This window comes from Montipora capricornis, chromosome 6 (assembly GCF_036669925.1).
Source record: "Montipora capricornis isolate CH-2021 chromosome 6, ASM3666992v2, whole genome shotgun sequence".
NCBI lineage: Eukaryota > Metazoa > Cnidaria > Anthozoa > Scleractinia > Acroporidae > Montipora > Montipora capricornis.
Window position 1 is genome coordinate 69,316,345 of NC_090888.1, and position 18,929 is coordinate 69,335,273.

The 18,929-nt window shown below is 38.9% G+C and overlaps 1 protein-coding gene across 1 annotated transcript in view; it reads left to right on the top strand.

Annotated features, from left to right (window-relative positions):
• Positions 1–6,271: 6,271 nt before the first annotated feature.
• LOC138053023 (dynein axonemal heavy chain 8-like) overlaps positions 6,272–18,929 on the top strand; it is a 117,765-nt gene continuing 105,107 nt past the window's right edge. Inside the window, exons 1-11 of the mRNA XM_068899693.1 lie at positions 6,272–7,018; positions 9,339–9,509; positions 10,865–11,069; positions 12,947–13,355; positions 14,948–15,274; positions 15,844–16,130; positions 16,239–16,291; positions 16,916–17,036; positions 17,437–17,565; positions 18,416–18,591; positions 18,688–18,772. Of these exons, the coding sequence (XP_068755794.1) occupies positions 6,345–7,018; positions 9,339–9,509; positions 10,865–11,069; positions 12,947–13,355; positions 14,948–15,274; positions 15,844–16,130; positions 16,239–16,291; positions 16,916–17,036; positions 17,437–17,565; positions 18,416–18,591; positions 18,688–18,772 (2,637 nt within the window). The 5' untranslated portion in view covers positions 6,272–6,344. The remainder of the gene's footprint in view (positions 7,019–9,338; positions 9,510–10,864; positions 11,070–12,946; positions 13,356–14,947; positions 15,275–15,843; positions 16,131–16,238; positions 16,292–16,915; positions 17,037–17,436; positions 17,566–18,415; positions 18,592–18,687; positions 18,773–18,929) is intronic.

An 18,929-nucleotide genomic window follows, 5' to 3' on the forward strand; every position in this document is an offset into this window, starting at 1 on the left:
TTTGTGTAGCCCTTCAATGAAAAGCCTTGCATGGTTGCGAGTTGTAAACTTTTAAACTTGTTCCTTCATTTGTGGTATCTGAAAAAGAAGAGGAAGCAAAGTGATTGTCTAAATATAGACAAGCCTGTTCCTCGTCACTTTGCCTAATTTTTATAACGCTTGAAGACAGGATTCGCTTACAATCTAATCAGTGAAGCCTCTTCGTCAGCGTCAGACGTTTAATCAGATACCGGTGGCATAAGATGATCAGAGTGTTATCGCTTTATCCGCCTAAAATGTTTGAGATTTTTTCTTGTAGCAGTGACTTCAGAGTGCAATCATCTTAACGCGTTAAAAGCTACTGGAAAGTCAACGAAAATCTGCTTGCTTTGAGCGTTTTACTAAACAAGCCAATTTTTCTTTGGATGTGTATTCTACATTTCTTGTCATTTTTGCAATGATTTGCAAGAGATGTCATAACTCACTAATCTCGTTTCACTGGCCCCCGGTTTTTTAAGGCAAATTATATGACGTGTTTTGTGAACAGGTTCAGCGTTAACTGAACGGTTTCGTGACGTCTAATGGTGTTAACTCATACGGCCAGGAGATCAGTAGTCAAATTTTCTAAGCTTTGATCTGCATTTCTGTTTAATTAATGCTCAAAACAGAACCAACCAAAGGGTAACCTTTTTCTGTTTGTTTATTTTTGTGAAGATTTTTGTCATTGATCGAGGCCCCTTGGGCATTACGTAACATCCTCTTGGTTAAAGTAATTTTCCAGTATTCATCTGATATAACGGTTTCCACTCAACGTTGGCTTTGTTTATTCACATTCTTCATTTCCGTCAACTTTATACATTCCTTTACGGTAATCCGTACGTATCCCTGAAGGATATTGCTTTATATTAAGGAAAAGCTATATTGATCCATGATATATTCATGGCGAGACCACAAACCTTGCCTGATGAATTCAATTTATGGCGTCTCTCTTCCTGGTACTGATCTGCCTCTATTCAAAGCTTAAAACAAACCAAGATGTATATAAAGTTATTTGATAAAATCTAGAGCGTGCGATTAAGTTCCATGTTTGTTTTGCGGTCTTTTCCTGTGACAAGAAAGGACAATTGGTTATGATTGTCTTTAGTCGGCAAGCCTGAAAATATGCTTGGAACGCGCTGAATATTTAAAATCTGCATTTCACCTTATGCGGCTAGTTTTTACAAAACTAAGTAATCTTTTTTTCATTTCGGTTACTTTGACGCCGAGGCAGTAACTTCTCACTTTTCATGTTGCAGTGTTATAAGTAGGAAAGGTTTGTCGTGTGATCAAACACTCAGGATCATTGTCCCCACGTACCTCTCAGTTGGAGGACTCATTCTTTGTAAAAAAATAAATTTGCAATGACTTCAATTTGTCACTATAAGCTTTTTCCGGAAAATATATGTCTTAATTTACTTTAGTTTTTCAAGTCAGACCACTTCGGTAGTAATTTCCTGTTTGTTTTCATCGATGAGGCTCGGTTCGGTTTTGGGCGCGGGCGGTGTTGCGAAATATACTCTAGTCAAAACAATTACGCTTGTCCGTTCAATTGTCCTCGAGTTCTATAGATAACTGCATAAGTCCGCGAAAAATTTGATGTCCCACGTATAATCTCAGGAACTTAGTAACATCCGGTTTATTATTTTTTTTTTTGCAACTCGGCACTGCATGAAAACTGCGACAGAATTTGCTTTACGCGTCTTATTCGTTCTTAATTTCCTAAATTTGTTTAGACTCTTCAAGTCCTTTAAAAAACCATTCCCTCCAGTTGTCCGCGTTTTTACATTCGTTTTATCATTTTCAAGGAACTAAATATCTCAACGTCAGTTATCAACTATTTTCCTATGAGGAGAAGGAGGAGGAGAACATGTATGTGAGAGAAGAAAAACGACGATCGAGAAGACCCTAGAAGAGTCTTTCCCGATGGGTGCGAGCGGGTTTTTGCGTTTGAGGCCGAAGGCATTAAATCGTGTCAGTTCCGCAGGATGTCCCACGATCCCACAATGATGCCATGTGATTTTCCCAGCGTTTGGACGCTATCTTGTTCGTCTTGTTTTGGCTCAAATTAAATAACCTCGATCCAGGGCTTGCCCCAAGGGAAGTCAAGTCCTGTTGGACGGGGCTAAAAACTGCCGGGATGGGTCATGACTGTCCGGCTGTACATGTTGGCCGGGGGTTCATACTGTTTGGCTATCCAGCGAGAAAGGCCAATCCTGTCCCACAAAAATTTGGTTTTATCAACGGAGTTGATAATGTAAATTGGCCACCGTACAGAGATTCTAAAAGCTGACGTTTCGAGCGTTAGCCCTTCGTCAGAGTGAATGGCGACGGGCTAACGCTCGAAACGTCTGCTTTTAGAATCTCTGTACGGTGGCCAATTTACTTTATCAACTCCGTTGATAAAACGAAATTTTTGTATACTACTTCCCCACCGACGCAGCACCACAGTTTCTTTAGAAACTACCCCCTTCATTCATGTCCCACAAGACTGATATATTCGTTACAACACATGTATTCCGTAATCGTTTTTAATAAAATTATTAGCAACAAGAAAACCGTGACAGTCAAAATACTTAAAGTGCGATACCTTCGTTACCGAATAAATACTGGAAAAGAGTACAAAACGATTCTCCCCTAAATATGCATGCGCAACTACTTTCAAATGCCTCGTGGATGACAAAACCGGAATTGAACGCACCTCGCTACTCTTGACCCACTACTCCTGACACAGATAAGTTGGTGAATCATGGCTCCCTTTCGTTTGTAACCCGCAAATAAATGCATTGATTTCAATGCCTAAGGAATCCCCCCTCCTCCTCCTCCTCCCCCCCGTTACGGGAAGATCTTAGCAAGGTTAACTGACGACGACGTCGAGGTCAGCGGTATGAAGCAAAAGAAATGGGTTAATGAGAAAAAAACAACGGCTTTGCGTACGTATACTTCACACCTGAGTCTCACGTTTTTCTACCATACTCTTCTAACAACGATGTGAAATGGCCAAATTTGATGTTACTTGGTGGATGATAGCACCTGCAGTTAATTTTTTTTTTCATATTCTCCTGTAAAGTTTCTCGTAAATCATACCATCCCACCGATAGTTGCCATGCAATTTACAACACGAACTGGATTTGGAGGAATTACGAAATGATCATGAAAATAGCACAGTTACTTTTTCAGATGATATTGTGTAGCCGTCTTGATCGTTCTTGCTAATTAATCTCTCGCCCTTTGTTGTTATGAGTGATGATAGCAGTGTCAGTGATTAAGTTAGTCAGCAAGACGCTGGCCACATGATAATAATTCGCTTGTCAAATATCCAACTTGTTACCAATTAAGATGAATGCCTTTAAATTAAGTCATAATAAGAGGTCCTGTTTGTATAAGCAGGCTAACCCTCAGCTTAACCTGGCTGTGTTGATCGATCGGCATGGAACTGAGATCTGATGAAATTCTGGACATTTTTTTTTTACCTGATTCCTAGTGTTTCCTGTTTGTTTATGTAACTTTCATCTTGAATTGATTTATCTTACCCAGCGCTTGATGAATGTACATTCATTGAAAAGTGATATGGGAACTATGTAATGCTCGGGCTCAGAAGACAAATTGCTCCCTCCAAATTCCTAAATGCAAACATCATGTTTTGCCGACCTGGTTCCGTTATTTTACCTCTAGCAGAAACTTTAAAAACGGCACATGACATAGTTTCCATATAAAAACTGAAAATGAAGGAGATATGAACCCTTGAAATGTAGAGATACGAGGTTTGTCAGGACCTAGGATTCATCGGTTTTGACGGTTAACAAGAAAAAAACTCCTTGCGGAATTTTCTAAAAAAGCATTTCCGTTGGAGTGACTGAATAACAATTTGCTTATCTACGCAAACGGCTTCCTTCCTTTATTTTCTTTAAGAGAAATGGCTGTCATTGTATGGCAACGTGCCCATACTGAACATTATCCTTCAGCTGGAGATAACAGATGGTTAACTGATTGTATTTGCAACTCAGTTCGGTTTTGATAAAGTTTGATGATCGAATTGGTCGCGGGAAGGAAACAATTTCTCTCAAGAAAAAAGAGAGAAAAAAAGAGAGAGAGAAAATCAGCATTATCACCATATCACGCTGAATGGACCCGCAGTTTATTTCATTGATGCTATTGTCAACTTATCTTTTACTTTACTTAACTTTACTTCAAGAATTTCACAGCACAGTAAAATGAGCAGATATAAAAGAAAATAACTAAAGCTAAAAGTGAAAGGCCGGGTGCTGAAGGTAGTCCAAAATTACAGGAAGATACTTGCCTTAAGAACTTATTGAGCTACCTGGGTTAAATAAAAGTAAATATAGTAAAGATCGGGTATATAAATAATATTCCTCGAAGGGGAGCAACAAATGCTTGTAATAGGGTGGAGAAGAAAGTCGTGTCTCAATTCCCCAAACCTGTTGACTATGAAAGAGACTGAATTCGATGAAAAAAAATCAGGTACCTCTCTCAGTTTTGCCACGTGAGCTTCAAAGAGGCCGCAAAAGGTTGATTAAAAGTTACTTATTATCAGAGCGTTTCAGTGGGTGAATTATTGCGGTTCTGATCGATCCAACTTACATATTTCTAAGACAGCTGAATAGCTCCATTAAGAAAGAACGGTTTTAAGGACACCTGTGTGATGTGCGCATCCTACGGTGCTGGGCTGTTTTTTTTTGTGATCACACGCTGTTATCATTTCCTTCAATTTTGTTTGGTTTCGCTTGGGAGAGGTCTTTCGATCTTTCGAGTGACATCCTGGATATCCTGCGGCTCACGCATGCTGTTACCTTTAACCCAGTGCAACTTTGACCTTTGAGGCTTAACTGATAAACGCATCTAATACTTTGTTTGAGAACACACAGTTTCCTTTATCCACTTTATCCGCTCTGTTGATTGGCAGAGGTCCTGCCGTCCATGTTAATGTCGTCAAGCCTTAATGTCGCTAAATTTAGGCTCAAAGCTGCAAGCATACAGTTGGTGCTGTAGTAAAACCATAGCTTAGACTAAATATAAACTGAATAAGAAAAGGAGTATTTGTCCCATTATGTAGTTAAATACCCGAATGATAATGATTCAACGCCACGCATATTGTAACCGGCATAAATTTGTGCTTTTAACAGATGTGGTTTGCGGGCAATTTCAACCATACTAGACCATACTAAGGGTGCGTTCAATTGACCGAAAGTCAGGAATAGGAACACATGGAATGGAAGTAAGAAATCCTTCGTTTTTACGGAGATTCACATTAAAATTGTCAAACACCTGCTAAAATGCTATTTTAAACATATCTTTATTATCCTTGTTGCTTCAAAACGCCAGAAATACCGTTTTAAGTCATCGCTCCGCGTATAGGGTCAATCGAACGCACGATTTTATATAGAACGACGGACTAGTTAGTGAAACCTTCAGTTGGGACTTCAAAAGCAAGAACAGTGACACGAGGTTTCAGTCATGTTAAATGATTTAGTGAGCGTGACCATACATAATCTTTTGTTTTCAGTTCAGACTAAATTTTGTGTTTTGTGCAGGGTCGGGACCAAAACAGGGATCAGAACCTTCAAATAAAGAAACTTGTCGAGTTTCATAACAATCTAATGATATTAACTATGGTCTATGGCGCAATTTGTCAACATACATCCAGTTTGGATTTTCTCTTCTTCTGAGGTGCCAGCTCCCGTTTTTTTGTTGTCACACCTCAACCATTAGAGGGAGGAATCCAAGGTTACAAGATAAAGAAAAATAAAGAGAAAGTGTCGGGTAAACCTAAACGAGACCACTGGGCTTATTGAAATTACGGGTTGCCTTAAAGCATTGGAGGGAATCTAGCTTCTCCGTCAACTTCAATACATGACTGGTAAACAGCAGGCTGCTGTCATTGAAGCACGAAAATTCTCTTCTTGCTCGATATACGAGTAGATGAAAGGCAAAAAATTAGCCAAAATCAAACGAGTTTCTTAATTTTGGCAAAACGCAAGTTTCGGACTGACTTTTGCCGTACATGTAAATCCGGCAATGCTAAACATCTTACTAATATAAGGCAAGAAAGTCGAAAGAAGGTCGAAAGTCAGTTTTATTTAAAAATAAACATGATGTGACAGATAATTTTGCAGCAAATGATACAAGAAATGCTTTTATGTGCAGATTTTCCGGCAACGTATTTCCCAGGGGATCAGATTTTGCCCCTCCAAGGCCCTGTTGTTCCCCACATCCGGGATATGGTAACCCAGTGCTTGGCGACCAAATGACAACAAAATGGAGGGAAATTCAGCTGAGTTTGTCAAAAAGTGAAATATAAACAGCTGAAAATGGACGAAAGACATTGGTGGTTTGCCACCAAGCTGCAAGAAACATTTCATGTCGGTGCTTATGACAGCCCAACGATGCTGGAGGATTTTATGGCGGAACAGTCAACTCTTGATTACATCAATGACTTTTTGGCTCCTGAGGGCCATACAAAGTTGTTTTTCTACTGTCCGAAAGCCGACGCAAACAGTCTTGTACCTAGGAAGATGAGTGTCGCTAGCTCGTGTGCAAAGCTCAAGGAAGTTATGGACGGAGAGGCAATTTGCTTGTACTTTATCCGTTCTAATTTGGAGCGCGTTATCGACCCAACGTGTGTGGAGAAAGAGGTGTTTTGTGGTGAAATCAAGGAGAATCCTTTGGTGCAATTTAGCTCTTTACTTTCCGAGATATTCTCTCCAATTTTGCATGCACAGAAAGACTGGGGGCATTACTCAGAGGACGATGTTGCGCACTTTTTGAATCAGTTTGACAAATACACAAATACCTTGGCAGAGTATGCAAACGCCACCATCACTCCTCAACAAATTTTGAAGAAACCAGAGTCACAAGTCACGTCTGACTTTAAACAAAACAGAGCCGCTGCTGTCAATCCTTCCATACTACAGGAATACGAAAATTTAGTTTTGGACTGGATAAGCACTATCGAGAATTTTTTGACCGATGGATTGGAAGAGAGGTGCGTGTCATTGAAAAAAAAAATTACCCAACACAAGTGTTTTATCAAGTGAAGCTATGATCCTCGCAGTTATGAACGCAATTTTTGCGATGCCGGTGCAGGTCACGGGTTCAAACCCTGTTAAAGTCCTGAATTTTTCAGGCCTCTTTACGCAATTGCAAAAATTGCGTTCATAACTGCGAGGATCATAGCTTCACTTGATTTCATATCCGTAGTTCATATATGATCCATTTCATATATCATTTCATCGTACAAGTGTTTTAGAAACAAAGAAAACTTGTCCATTTTTTAATTTGTAAGCCTTGCCCAGTTTCTTCAAAATTTAGACAGCATCACCCATGAGATACTGTAAATCACTCCCCAGTGAATATCAATGCTCTAGAATAAACCATCTTAAGTTAAATATTTAAGGCCAATTTCCTTGGAAACATGGTTAGGATTATCCATTGCCTATAAAGCAGTATCTAAATCTTTAGGTTGTCATGCCATTGAATGGGGGTTAATGGGAACCAAGTTTCAAGCAACCCAGGCAAAACGGATGTGATCAGGGCCATTCCATTTAAAATCTACCCCCCCCCCCCGCCCCCCCTGTTGACGAGATTGTGCCAATTTCACTCCTTAAGAAGTAAAACATCAAAGTGCCGACACATTACCCCCTTCAGAAAAAGTTGATATTTTATTTCTGCCCTCAGATGAATGGGGATTTTTTCCAATACCCTTCAGAAATATTTGAAAGATGAAAGAGTGCCGACACATGGATCCCCTCAGAAATGCTCTTCAGATCCCCCTCAGAAAATCTTGTCAACAGAGGGTGTGTATTTTAAATGAAATAGCCCTCAATCTATTGGATAGCTGGATCATTCCAACAATTGGGGCCTGTGTTAAGAATATTAGATTGACTCTGCTGTCAAATTTGTTTCATGTCCTCCTCTGTCTGGATCTGTACCTCTCTGGAACAGGTGACCTTTCCTTCTGAACGTTAATTAACCCATTGATTCCTAGGAAGGAGAGTCGTCAATGAGGGGTATTTCAGGAGTTAATGGGTTAACAACCTCTCCATCTGCACAAAAACTATGATAAATTATGTCCCGTTTAATTCAATTAAGGAGTAACAAAATAAAAGCCTGAAAAATTAATCTTGAACAGGACTTAAAGCCAATTGACTTCTGCAATACTGGTACAGTGCTCAACCGATATTGAGCTATCAAGCCAATTAGGAGAAGATCACTTTGTCAGTTTGAAATAAACCTGTAGAGAATAATGGATATGAAAAGTCTTTATATTCCCTATTCCAGATAAGCCTAGGAAACCTGAAGGGTTTCAAGTGTTTTTTTTTTAACCCCAGACCTGTTCCTCTTCTGAAACATCGGAAGATGCATCTAGCCACCATAGTGCTCAGTCTAAGTAACAGCTAATGTGGGGAGCTGGGATGGCGCAGTGGTGAGAGCACGCGCCTCCCACAAATGTGGCCCTAGTTCGATTCCCAGACTCGGTGTCATATGTGGGTTGAATTTATTGTTTCTCTACTCTGTACTGAGAGGTTTTTCTGCAGGTATTCCGGTTTTCCCCTACCCTCAAAAGCCAACACTTAACCCTTACACTGGCCAATTCTCTCATGGGGTTTACTGTCTCAGGACAGTTTCATGGTTTCGTCTGGGCTCGCTTGCCATGTGATAATTTCTTATTTCTTTTTATGCTGTACGTCGTAATGTATTGTGGCTAAATAAACTGAACTGAACTGAACATTTCTGACAATGAAAACAACACCTTTGCAAAAAAAGATGTTTTGTACTGTATGATTATATGTTATGATTCAATTTTATAAATTTTGGTTCACAATCTTCCAAGCTAGTTCAATTTTGATTTTTTACTTGGTTTCAGGATGATAAATGAATAAAATTATTAGACAATTACAAATTAAAATCAAAATTGAACTGGGTTGAAAAATTTTAAAACAAGAATAAATTTCAACCATGTGCACTATTTTATAGCAAAATAATTCTGTTTGTCAAAGCCAAGAAGGTATTACTACACTGTAAACACCATAGTGATAAGGAAAAACCAACTACCAACTGAGAACATTTTGTGGCTACCAACCGACGAGGTCTGTAGACGAACTAGTTTTGCCGTAGCATATTCATGGGTGTGTTGGAAGTTAAAGCAAGTTAGGTTTTTCGTTATCACGACAACAGTTGGCTACTGTATTAAAAGAGTTATACTGTAAAGGCAAGATATTGTTTTGCTATGTTTGGATCTGGTTGCACAGTTATGATGTTATAACATTTACTTATCTCTTCAAATTTACGTCTTCTTATTTCAGAAATGACCCCTTTGATGGCCCTCTCAGTGAACTGGAAAAATGGAAACGTAGACAAAAACTTCTTACAAGTGTCACAGATCAGTTAAAGAGCAAGGATTGTAAGGGTGTTATTGGTGTTCTCATTACAGCCAAGTCAAAAGTTTTGAAGCGATGGAAGGCTATTGATGCTAGGTACATATACTGTAGTTATGGTGGGTTGAAATACATCAGGAAAACTTGGTTACTTTATTAATGGTTCAACTATAAAAGAACAGATAACAAAAGAATAAAGAAGGCAATTGTGATACAAAAGAAAATTTAACGTCAAATGAATGAAAATACACTAAATTGCACAAACGAAACATCACAACACTACAGGCATACAAACTTTTTATACGCTCAGATATTTCCTGATTGTAGATTGAAGCGATTGCAATATAGATTTGTGAATCAAATTAAACTTACTAGTTAACTATTGTAGGGTAATGTGAAGTGCTGGCCTCAGTTGTTCAAAAGGTGGACAACGCTATCCACTGGATAAATCACTATAGATCCCGTGGATAAACACTAGCGAAACCAATTGAGTTATCCAGTGGATTGTGATTTATTCAGTGGATAGCGCTATCCACCTTTCGAACAACTGGGGCCAGTTTTTCACCCATGTAAATCATGTGAGCATTAGCCATACTAATGGAATTGGGCCCACACAAGGAAAGAGAAAAACTCTGACCAGGGTGGGAATTGAACCCAGGACCTTCGGGTTAGCTACACACTGTAGATCACTGCTGCTCCACAGAATGAGCTACAAAGTCAGACGGGAGCAGGTTGTGGGAAATGAAGATGTCAAATTCACAGCTACATGTATGTATACATGTATGTACATGTACATGCGTTGAATTTGCCATGGTAGCTTTTCTCTGTCCTTGTCTGGTCCCAATTCCATTAGTAGGGCTAAGTTCGCTCACATCGTTTACATGGGTAGAAGACAGCACTTCACATTACCCTTGGCTACAATTGTTAATTCTGTTGAAATATTATAAAGTACGTGCTACACGGCCAACATTTGCAAAAACGTAACCCTTCCTTCAACTTAAACTTAGGTTGATTACAAATCAAGCTTCCTACACAGTTCCAAGGATGTTGATGTATTCCTTGAAAATTCATAGCATCCTAGGACCTTAGTAGGCCATCCCATGCCGGTGGACTCGTTCATTTACCACTCGCTTTCATAATGAATTTTAAAATAATAATTATTAACATAATTATATAATAGTAAAGAATTTCAAATAATGAAGAAGAAAAAAGAATGTTACTGGTGCATTGTCATAAAATTAAAGTCGCTTGCTTCGTTTGGTAAATAAAGAATACCATGATCGAGGTACAGTCAACTCATGTAAAAGATGTATTTTTCTAATCAATTCAAGGGCTGAAATGAAAGAATTCTCATTTTATTTACCGTATTTCACTGTTTTAAGCAGGTAAGTTCCAAGAAATAATTTATTCTAATGTAGTACTTTATATTTTTGTATAATCATTTTCTTTTTTAGTATCACTGATGCTTTTAATGAAACGAAGGATAAAGTGAAATACCTAGAATCACTTCACAAGTACTTTGATCAGTTAATGGTGGGAAATTCCTTAGTTAACATCTGCAGTAATACCCTACCAGGACTGATGGCAAGTGTGCGTCAAATGGATGCCATCTCACGATTTTATGCCAGAAATGGCTACCTTGGACTTTTGTTCTCAAAGGTAATAAAAAGATAGTGCCTTCAAACAATGACAAGGCAGTCGTCTGCCATTTACAATTACTGTATAAGGGTCAAACCTAATGGTCAAGGCTGTGCTCTAACGGCGCCCGGTCGCCTGAGGCGACTAACATTTGGTTTCGGGCGAGTGAGAAAGACTACCCGGTCGCCCGGCCGGGCACACTGGCTTATTGTATTTCTAGCAGATAAGGCGGCTAAAAATTTTAATATGTTGGTGGTTATAGTTTACGAAACCTCTCAGAAAATGTTTATTCTTCGTACGAAAGTCGGTTTAAAGGACGTTCCACATGATTTCACATGTAACATAATCTGTGACTTTGCACGTGACGGCCGGCGGCCGCACGAATTTCGATTCGTTCTCAAAAAAAAAATAGCATTAAATTTGGAACGTGGAGTTTGGCATTTCTTGGTTATAGTTAAAAAAAAGAGTTGTTACTTCTGCTCTGACAGCGGTAAAGCGCGGCCGGCGAAGCGGTGTAATTTACTTTTGTATGAACCCGGGAATCGCAGTTTATGCGACAGTTTATGCAAATTTAATATTTTTACAATTTTTTGCGGCTGCGCCTGCTTGGCTAAAATACATTTAGGTTACAGTTGTTTTTCCCCAGTATATGAAATAACGAAATAAGAAAAAAGGAAAGATATCATGTCATTTGTTGTTGTTTTAGAAACAGAGCAATCCTGCGTTGTCTTTAGTTCGTGACAAACCATTGCGTGCCCTAAACAAATAACGCTGTGACTGGCGCTTCGACCGAATCCACAAAAAGCGCATTCCAGTATTAAAACATTTTACTGATAATATAAGAAAAAAATACTTAAATTCTGTCCTGTAGCAATGATTTTCGTCCAATCAAGATGACTTGCTCAAAAAAAAATTGATACCTTTTGGGTCGCGGTGGTTTTTGTTTCACGGCAGTTTTCACAAAAGCTCCACGTGAATTCACGTTTTGAAAATTCATTTTTAACCCAACTAACCAGTAAAAACGTTTACCTGTATTAGACCCAAACGTTTTTACATAAAATTGCCGCAATCTTTACTTTTTCACTTTTAAACTTGAAAACATTGGTGGCATTGCCTCTTTTCTCGTCTTTCTCAAGTATGGCGTGAAAAATTTGACGGTTTGCGAGTTTTTCTTGCACTACTAGCGAGTTTGACGATCACCAGAGCAGTAGCAGCGATGTTTTGTTGAGACAAAGATGGATGAAGATCTTCCTGCATTGCTGATCTCAGATAATTAATTAAATAAATAATTAATTAATTCGGGCGACCAACTTGGAGGGCTCGGCACCCCAGCTGAAATGCTTGGGAGCCCGAAGGGCTCCCCGAAATTTTCCTTAGAGCACAGCCTTGAATGGTCTTAATAGATTTTGGTATCTCAAAGCATAGTGTTTAGGCAGGACTACATGTACATGTAATGTTAGCAGTTAAGTAAAGGTTTGGGCTGTTTCAGCTGCTGTATGACCTGCAGCCTGCAGTTTACATCCTCCACTCTTGTGGTCACATACATCGTGTAACAGGGATCTCATAAGAATTTTAAACAGCTTTTGCTGCACAATTTTCAGCCCGTAACACTGCAACTGATTGACAAACTGATCTACTTGATGGGGACAATTTTAAAGGCGTAACACTTACAAATAACACCAGTGGCAGGTGTTATGGGTTATGGGTTCAACTGAAAACCCTGCATGATCTGCCCTGTCTTAGTTGAAATGTTGTGTTGTAACAATTCTTACAATTTTGTGCTACATGTATGAAAAATAAATTAATGTGAAAAAAAAAATTTTCTCAAGAGAACTTCACATGCAAATTTTGGTGATTGTCCACAATAATTATGCTATATTTTCATTGTGATTTTCTAGATAACCAATCAACTTGTGTTGGCGGCAAGGCACTATATCAAATCAAGCACAACAGTTTTAGAGGAAGACAAACTCTGGATTAAAGTTCAAGAAGAAATCAACTCTGCATCGAGCCAAACCACCCACCAACCAAAGCAGAAGGGAAAAAGAAAAGCAAATAAAGATGTTTTGTTTGCCAATGATGATGGATTTCTTGCACGTCTTAATGTTTGTTTGTCATTGCAAAAGCAATATCGTGATATGCTTAGAAGTTTAAGAGATGGTTTGGGAGGTTCTCATACCTTGTCCATGACTCCTAGTGTTCTTCAGCCTGGAGCAGTAGCAAAACGCTCAGTTGTTACCAACAGCACATCTAACCTGATGTCACCCAGTGTTTTAGGTAGTCCTGTGAGGCTATCATTTTCACAAAGTAAGTTAGCTGCAGCAGACCTCAGTTCTTTATTGTCATTGCAATTGGATAACACTACCCAGCCGACAAGTCATTATGCAGTGGATAAATAACGACTGAATTAGTTTCCATTGCTTATCCTCTGGAAAGTGATTTTTCTGGTGAAAAGTGCTGTCCAACCTTGGCCAGGTTCTCAGGGTGAGACAAAATTCCAAGCATCAGCTTGCCCTTTGGAGATTTGGTGGAGCAAAAACCTGAAGTTTGGGGCAAGTTGCTCAATGAAAACAAGATTGATCATACCACTATGACCAGCTAAAAATATGATTTTAAAGGATGATTTCGTGCCCTTAAAAACGAAAATTTGTAGTGTTTCACTTTCTCTGTCGAACTGTCTGCAAAACACTTACGTCAGAAGTAAAGCAACCAATTAACAGTCTTGTGTTCAATTGATGCTTGCCTGTCAGGCAACCCGTGATAATTGCATAAGCATTACCCTGAAACATCGTTCCATTAGCCCCAGGCTATCGGACAGCCTTTTTGTTGTGCGCCCTAGTTCTTCCTTAATATACGGGTACAGTACATTTGCTGTAACAAATTACATTATCTTGTACGTGGGTTTCCAGCAACAAATTTAAATACCAAGTTAACCCTTTCCCTCCTAAGAGTGGCACTCATCTAAAGATTTTCTTCAGTGTAACGCCAGACTATTTTACCTGTCAATGGGGGTTACTTCAGGGGTGAATAAATGCTTGCAGCATAAATTATCAGTGATCCCCAACTTTTACTGTAGGAAAATGATTAGCAGATGAAGAGGAAACCCTCCGCCAAATGAAAACAAATTTTTTGTGGTGGATTCAGAGCTACGTTAAAAATGTTCGAATCAGGAAGTTGGCTGTCAACCCACTGCAGAGCTAAGAATTGTTTTCATTTGCAAAGTGTGTCCATTCAAATTTTTTTAAACGAGGCTAAATATCATTTAGGCAAAGTTAAATGCAGCGGTTTCTCCTGTGATATCTGGGGCAACTCCAGGGAGGTTTGCAGGGGCATTGTCATGTGCTTTGGCTTGAGTCACCTTGTTGCTTATAATTACTCACTTGCTTTTCCCTCCCTCCCTCCCTCCCTCCCATGTTTTAGGGTAAGTATACAACATTCTACACACTGGTCTCAGTTATGTGTTGACGGGTGCTGTGAGAGGTGGACTGTGGCTCGGTTGCCATGGTGACCTCCTTGCTGCTGAGGAGAGTGTTCCTCCTCTCTTGCAACCTTTACAGCACCTACTCTCCAGTAAATTGGCATAGTGTTTTAACTTAAATTTACATAAATACAAGAAATGCGTATGAACCGCATATAGATGTAGTACATGTACTGGTGCTATGATAGGGCTGGTGCACTGGTTGAAACACTTGCTGTAAATTGTACACCAAAATCCAGGCTCGATAAAGGCTGGATAGAGTTATTAATCCACTTAAACTACAGTACATCTCACAAGTTTTAAGAAATATTATGACCAAACTGTTTCCTTAAGTTTTGTGTGGGTGAAAGAAATTTTTGTGGTTTTTGGACTTTTTCCTTAACTTGGGCATGCAATAATAAATAATTATTGTTTAACCCAGGTACAAGAATGAAAGGTGATCACGAGAGTTTAACCAGTCACGGAAGCAGTGGCATTGCGTTTACTGATGAGGAATCCATCATAGCACACCTGGACAACTTTTGTAACCACATTCGCAGCATGATGGACATCATTCACACTCTTTCTCAGTTTTGCAAACTTAGAAATGATGTTAGAAACTTGCCCCGTATACAGAGGGATGTTGTCATCCATGCTGTGTCGCCAACAGAAGATCAATCAGGTCATAACACACGCTTGAAAGTGGCAACAAGTGATGGGGGACCAGTCTCTGTTGGCAGTGGCTCAGATCACGGTTATTCTGCTGAAGGTATACTCATGCATGTAAACTTTGGGAACCTCATGTAAAATAGTTTTATTGTGCAGACAAAATTAATGAAGTTTTGAACTGAACCCAAACCTTAAGGCGCCCGCAAACAAGGAAACAATTTGCAGAAACATTGTTGCGGACCGAAGCAAATGTTTCTCCGTTTGCGGCCCATGGGACATTTGTTGCGGAAGCAAAGACATTACTGAATTTGTTCAGAAACATTTTGCTTCCTTAGCAAACGTTTCCTTGTTTGCGTGCAGAGAAAACATTTCAGGAAACAAATGTTTCCTTATTTGCGGGCGCCTTTACAGTACTTAGAAAACCTAAAACCAAAACTCAACATGTCAAATTAACATCAAATGCTTATTTTACATGTTGAGTGTTATACAAGTACATGTATATAGGAGTACAAACTAAGTTAACCTAAACTGAATGGTCAAGCTTGTTGAGGCTCTGTTGAATGTCATTGAATAGTTTATTAGATGTGTTTTAAGAGACAGGTGTAATTGTTCAGCTTTTATTGTCATGATCATGTATGCAATAATAGTTTCTTTTTTTTTCTGCTGCAGGATCTCATAGTCGTGCCCGACCAGATAGTACTTTGAAAAGTATATTGTCAGGCTTAGATGAAGATGAAGAAGTCAAAGACATTTACAGCCCCAGTATGGAGCTCCAGAGCATTTCCTATATTCTACAGGAGATCATCCTTTCAATCAGATCCCCTCTTGAGAGTGCTATTACGACAGATTCTTTTCTTGACGTGGAAGGAAAAGGCAAGGAAAATTTTGAGGAACATTACACTTCATTTGTAGCAGGTGTGCAGCGGATGGAGACATACATCATCAACTACCTAAAGGTAACTTCAGTCAGCTGATGTTGTCATTTGGTGAGATATAAATTTACAGTCTCTTTAGTGATGGCTACGTTTATGTTTCTTCACTGTATTTTTCACATTTTGTTGTAGGGTGTATTTCAGTTGAAGCTAAATATTAGAAGAGGTCTTGAAATACTTACAAGGTGCTGTATGCTCATTATTATTGTTTCAAGTAAAAAAATTAATAAAAGTAATAATCATGCAATACACCCTGTAGAGCGGTTTTCAATATTGAGTGTTGAAAGTAATTAGCGAATTGCTTTGGATTTGCATTACCTCACTTACTGGGTAGTGATTGGTTCAAAGTTCTCACACCACTTTTTCAACCAGTTCGAAGTGAAACCAAAGCCAATCATGGCTCGCACATGCACATTTTCCCATGCTTTGTGTCGGCTGCGTGTGGTTGTCTCCATCCTTTTTGATTGGCCAAAGTAATGACTTTGGTTTTGGTTTTACAACACTTGATTGAAACTAGCTCTAAGTCCAAATTACTGTACAGTATGAATTGTATGGATCATCAATTTTTTGTCTTAATTACTGTTGTTTTTATTCACAAGAAAAGTTTAAAATTTTATTCATAGTACTAATTACTGGATAAGCATACTAGAAAGTCATCTAAAAAAATTTAAGCCCTTGTAACCGTATGCACGTGTATTACCCATCCAACAAAAGTGCTGTAAGTTTGAAGGTATCACAGAAATGTTGAGCTTAAGCAAGTGTATCTTGCATATCAAGTGAGATGTGTGTTTTTGTCTTTTTTTAAACAGCTTCAATTGTGTAATGAACAGACCAGGCCTTAGGTCTGTCCTTTCAGAGAAGTTTTTGGAAGTATTTGGTTGGTTTGAATCAGAGCTTGAAGCTGTGCAAAACATCTATGAGAGCCAAAAAGTGAGTGACATTTCTTTATCTGAATTCTAATCAATCCAGGCAGAAAGATAAAGAGCTCAATGTACAAGTTATTAACAATGTAACCCCAAGTCTGACAGGGAAAACTCCTGGTTTGTGATGAGCAGAAAACTGATCCCAGTGTGTTTGAGAAAGCTATGTGATTCCAAGTGTAATCACATTCAAATAGTTTAATCCTTTAAACCACACAGGGGGTCTGAGTCGATCCCTTTAATTGCTTAATAAGTAACTGGAGTAAATTTGTTAGACATGTAGAAGGGACTGAATGTGGACTTGCACTACATGTATGCCTTGAAATTTGCCAAATATTAATCATGACACAAAATACAAACATGATGTAAGAGTGTCTAAATCTTCATAGTCATTTCTTTCTCTCTTACAGGAAAGCCCACCTCTCGTTCGTAATTCTCCTATTGTTGCTGGAGCAATAACTTGGTCAAGATCACTGCTGAAGAAGATTGAAGATCCCATGAAGATCTTCAAAGAGAACAAATTCATAACAACTTATAGAGTAAGAGACTGCATTAACCACACATCACGCAGATCTTGCTGGTTTTTCTATCATTACAATGACACATGACTGTCATAATGATTGTAAAATGATAAGACGTACATGTAATGGGATGCCACCTGATAGCTTGTAGCCTCGCCTTCCAAGACTTTCATTAAATGCTGTGTTTGTACTGGAAGACAAATCCAGTCCTCCAAGTCAGTTTGTGGTCAGTGTTAGAGTTTGACCCCAGGGTGACCATTATGTACATGCATTTAACAACTGTACCTGAGCTACGGCCTTCTCATTTGAACAACTGCATACCATTAAAAAGCTCACCTGCAAAAACGGTTATCGTTAGATTCAATCAATGGTTTGGGTATGAAAAGGATATTTCTTGCTTAAATTAATCCCAATCCCTTTCACACTTCTTATGGAACACTGACACATAGAAGAGAACATAAATAAACTGGTCTGGTTATGATATCAGTCAGTCATTCAGTCAGCTGGTTGATTGGTCACAGTTAAGGTAGAGATAATTATTTGTTCATGTGATGAAAATTGCTCTGTTCAGGGAGGTTCTCAACTAACTTTGTTCCTGATTGGAATTTGTAATAATGACATGGCTTTCACTTCAGTTATGTGAAAACCCTGGATGTTGGTCCAGCCAGGGATTGACCTCCCACGTACACTGTAGTACAATGGTTGCTGGTCCAGGGATGACTGACTGACCATCGATCAGTCAGTCTGTCAGAATATTAAACTAAAGTTGAGTTTTGCCAGTTAGTGCACACTTGTGTTTGGATGCAGGAATGCATGACCCAGGGGAACTACTGTCAGTAGCATTGATTATTAAATTTTATTCCTTCAGGACTTTAGTCGCATAGTGAAGTTCTACAACCGTATTGCTACGGCCTTGGTGAAATTTGAGAACCTTTGGCTGAGCTTGTGGAAGTCTCGTATTGACAGTGCATGCAGTGGGCTTAAGGTCTCACTTCTTGCTTTCCATTCTGAAACAAGACAACTGCTGGTTAATGCTGATGGAAGGTCAGACATTTTTGTGGAAATTATAACTAATATAAAGGTATGGGATACTTTTAATTTCAATAAGTGGTTTTTTACATGTGAATGTCATTTTAACAGGCTTCTTGAATTAATTCAAGAGAGCAAGTCATTGCTAAGACTGGGGATTCAGCTGCCAGACACTGCTGTGGATGTCCTCAAACAAGTAGGTGCATGAAGTCTTTATAGTCATCAGGATTTTACATTTTGTACCTGAAATCACTGGTACACTTTATGTACACATCTTGTACATTTTGGTGTATTTGTTTTTTCTTTCTCTGCAAAACAACATGATCACAATGTAAATTATTAAAACTTTCTAC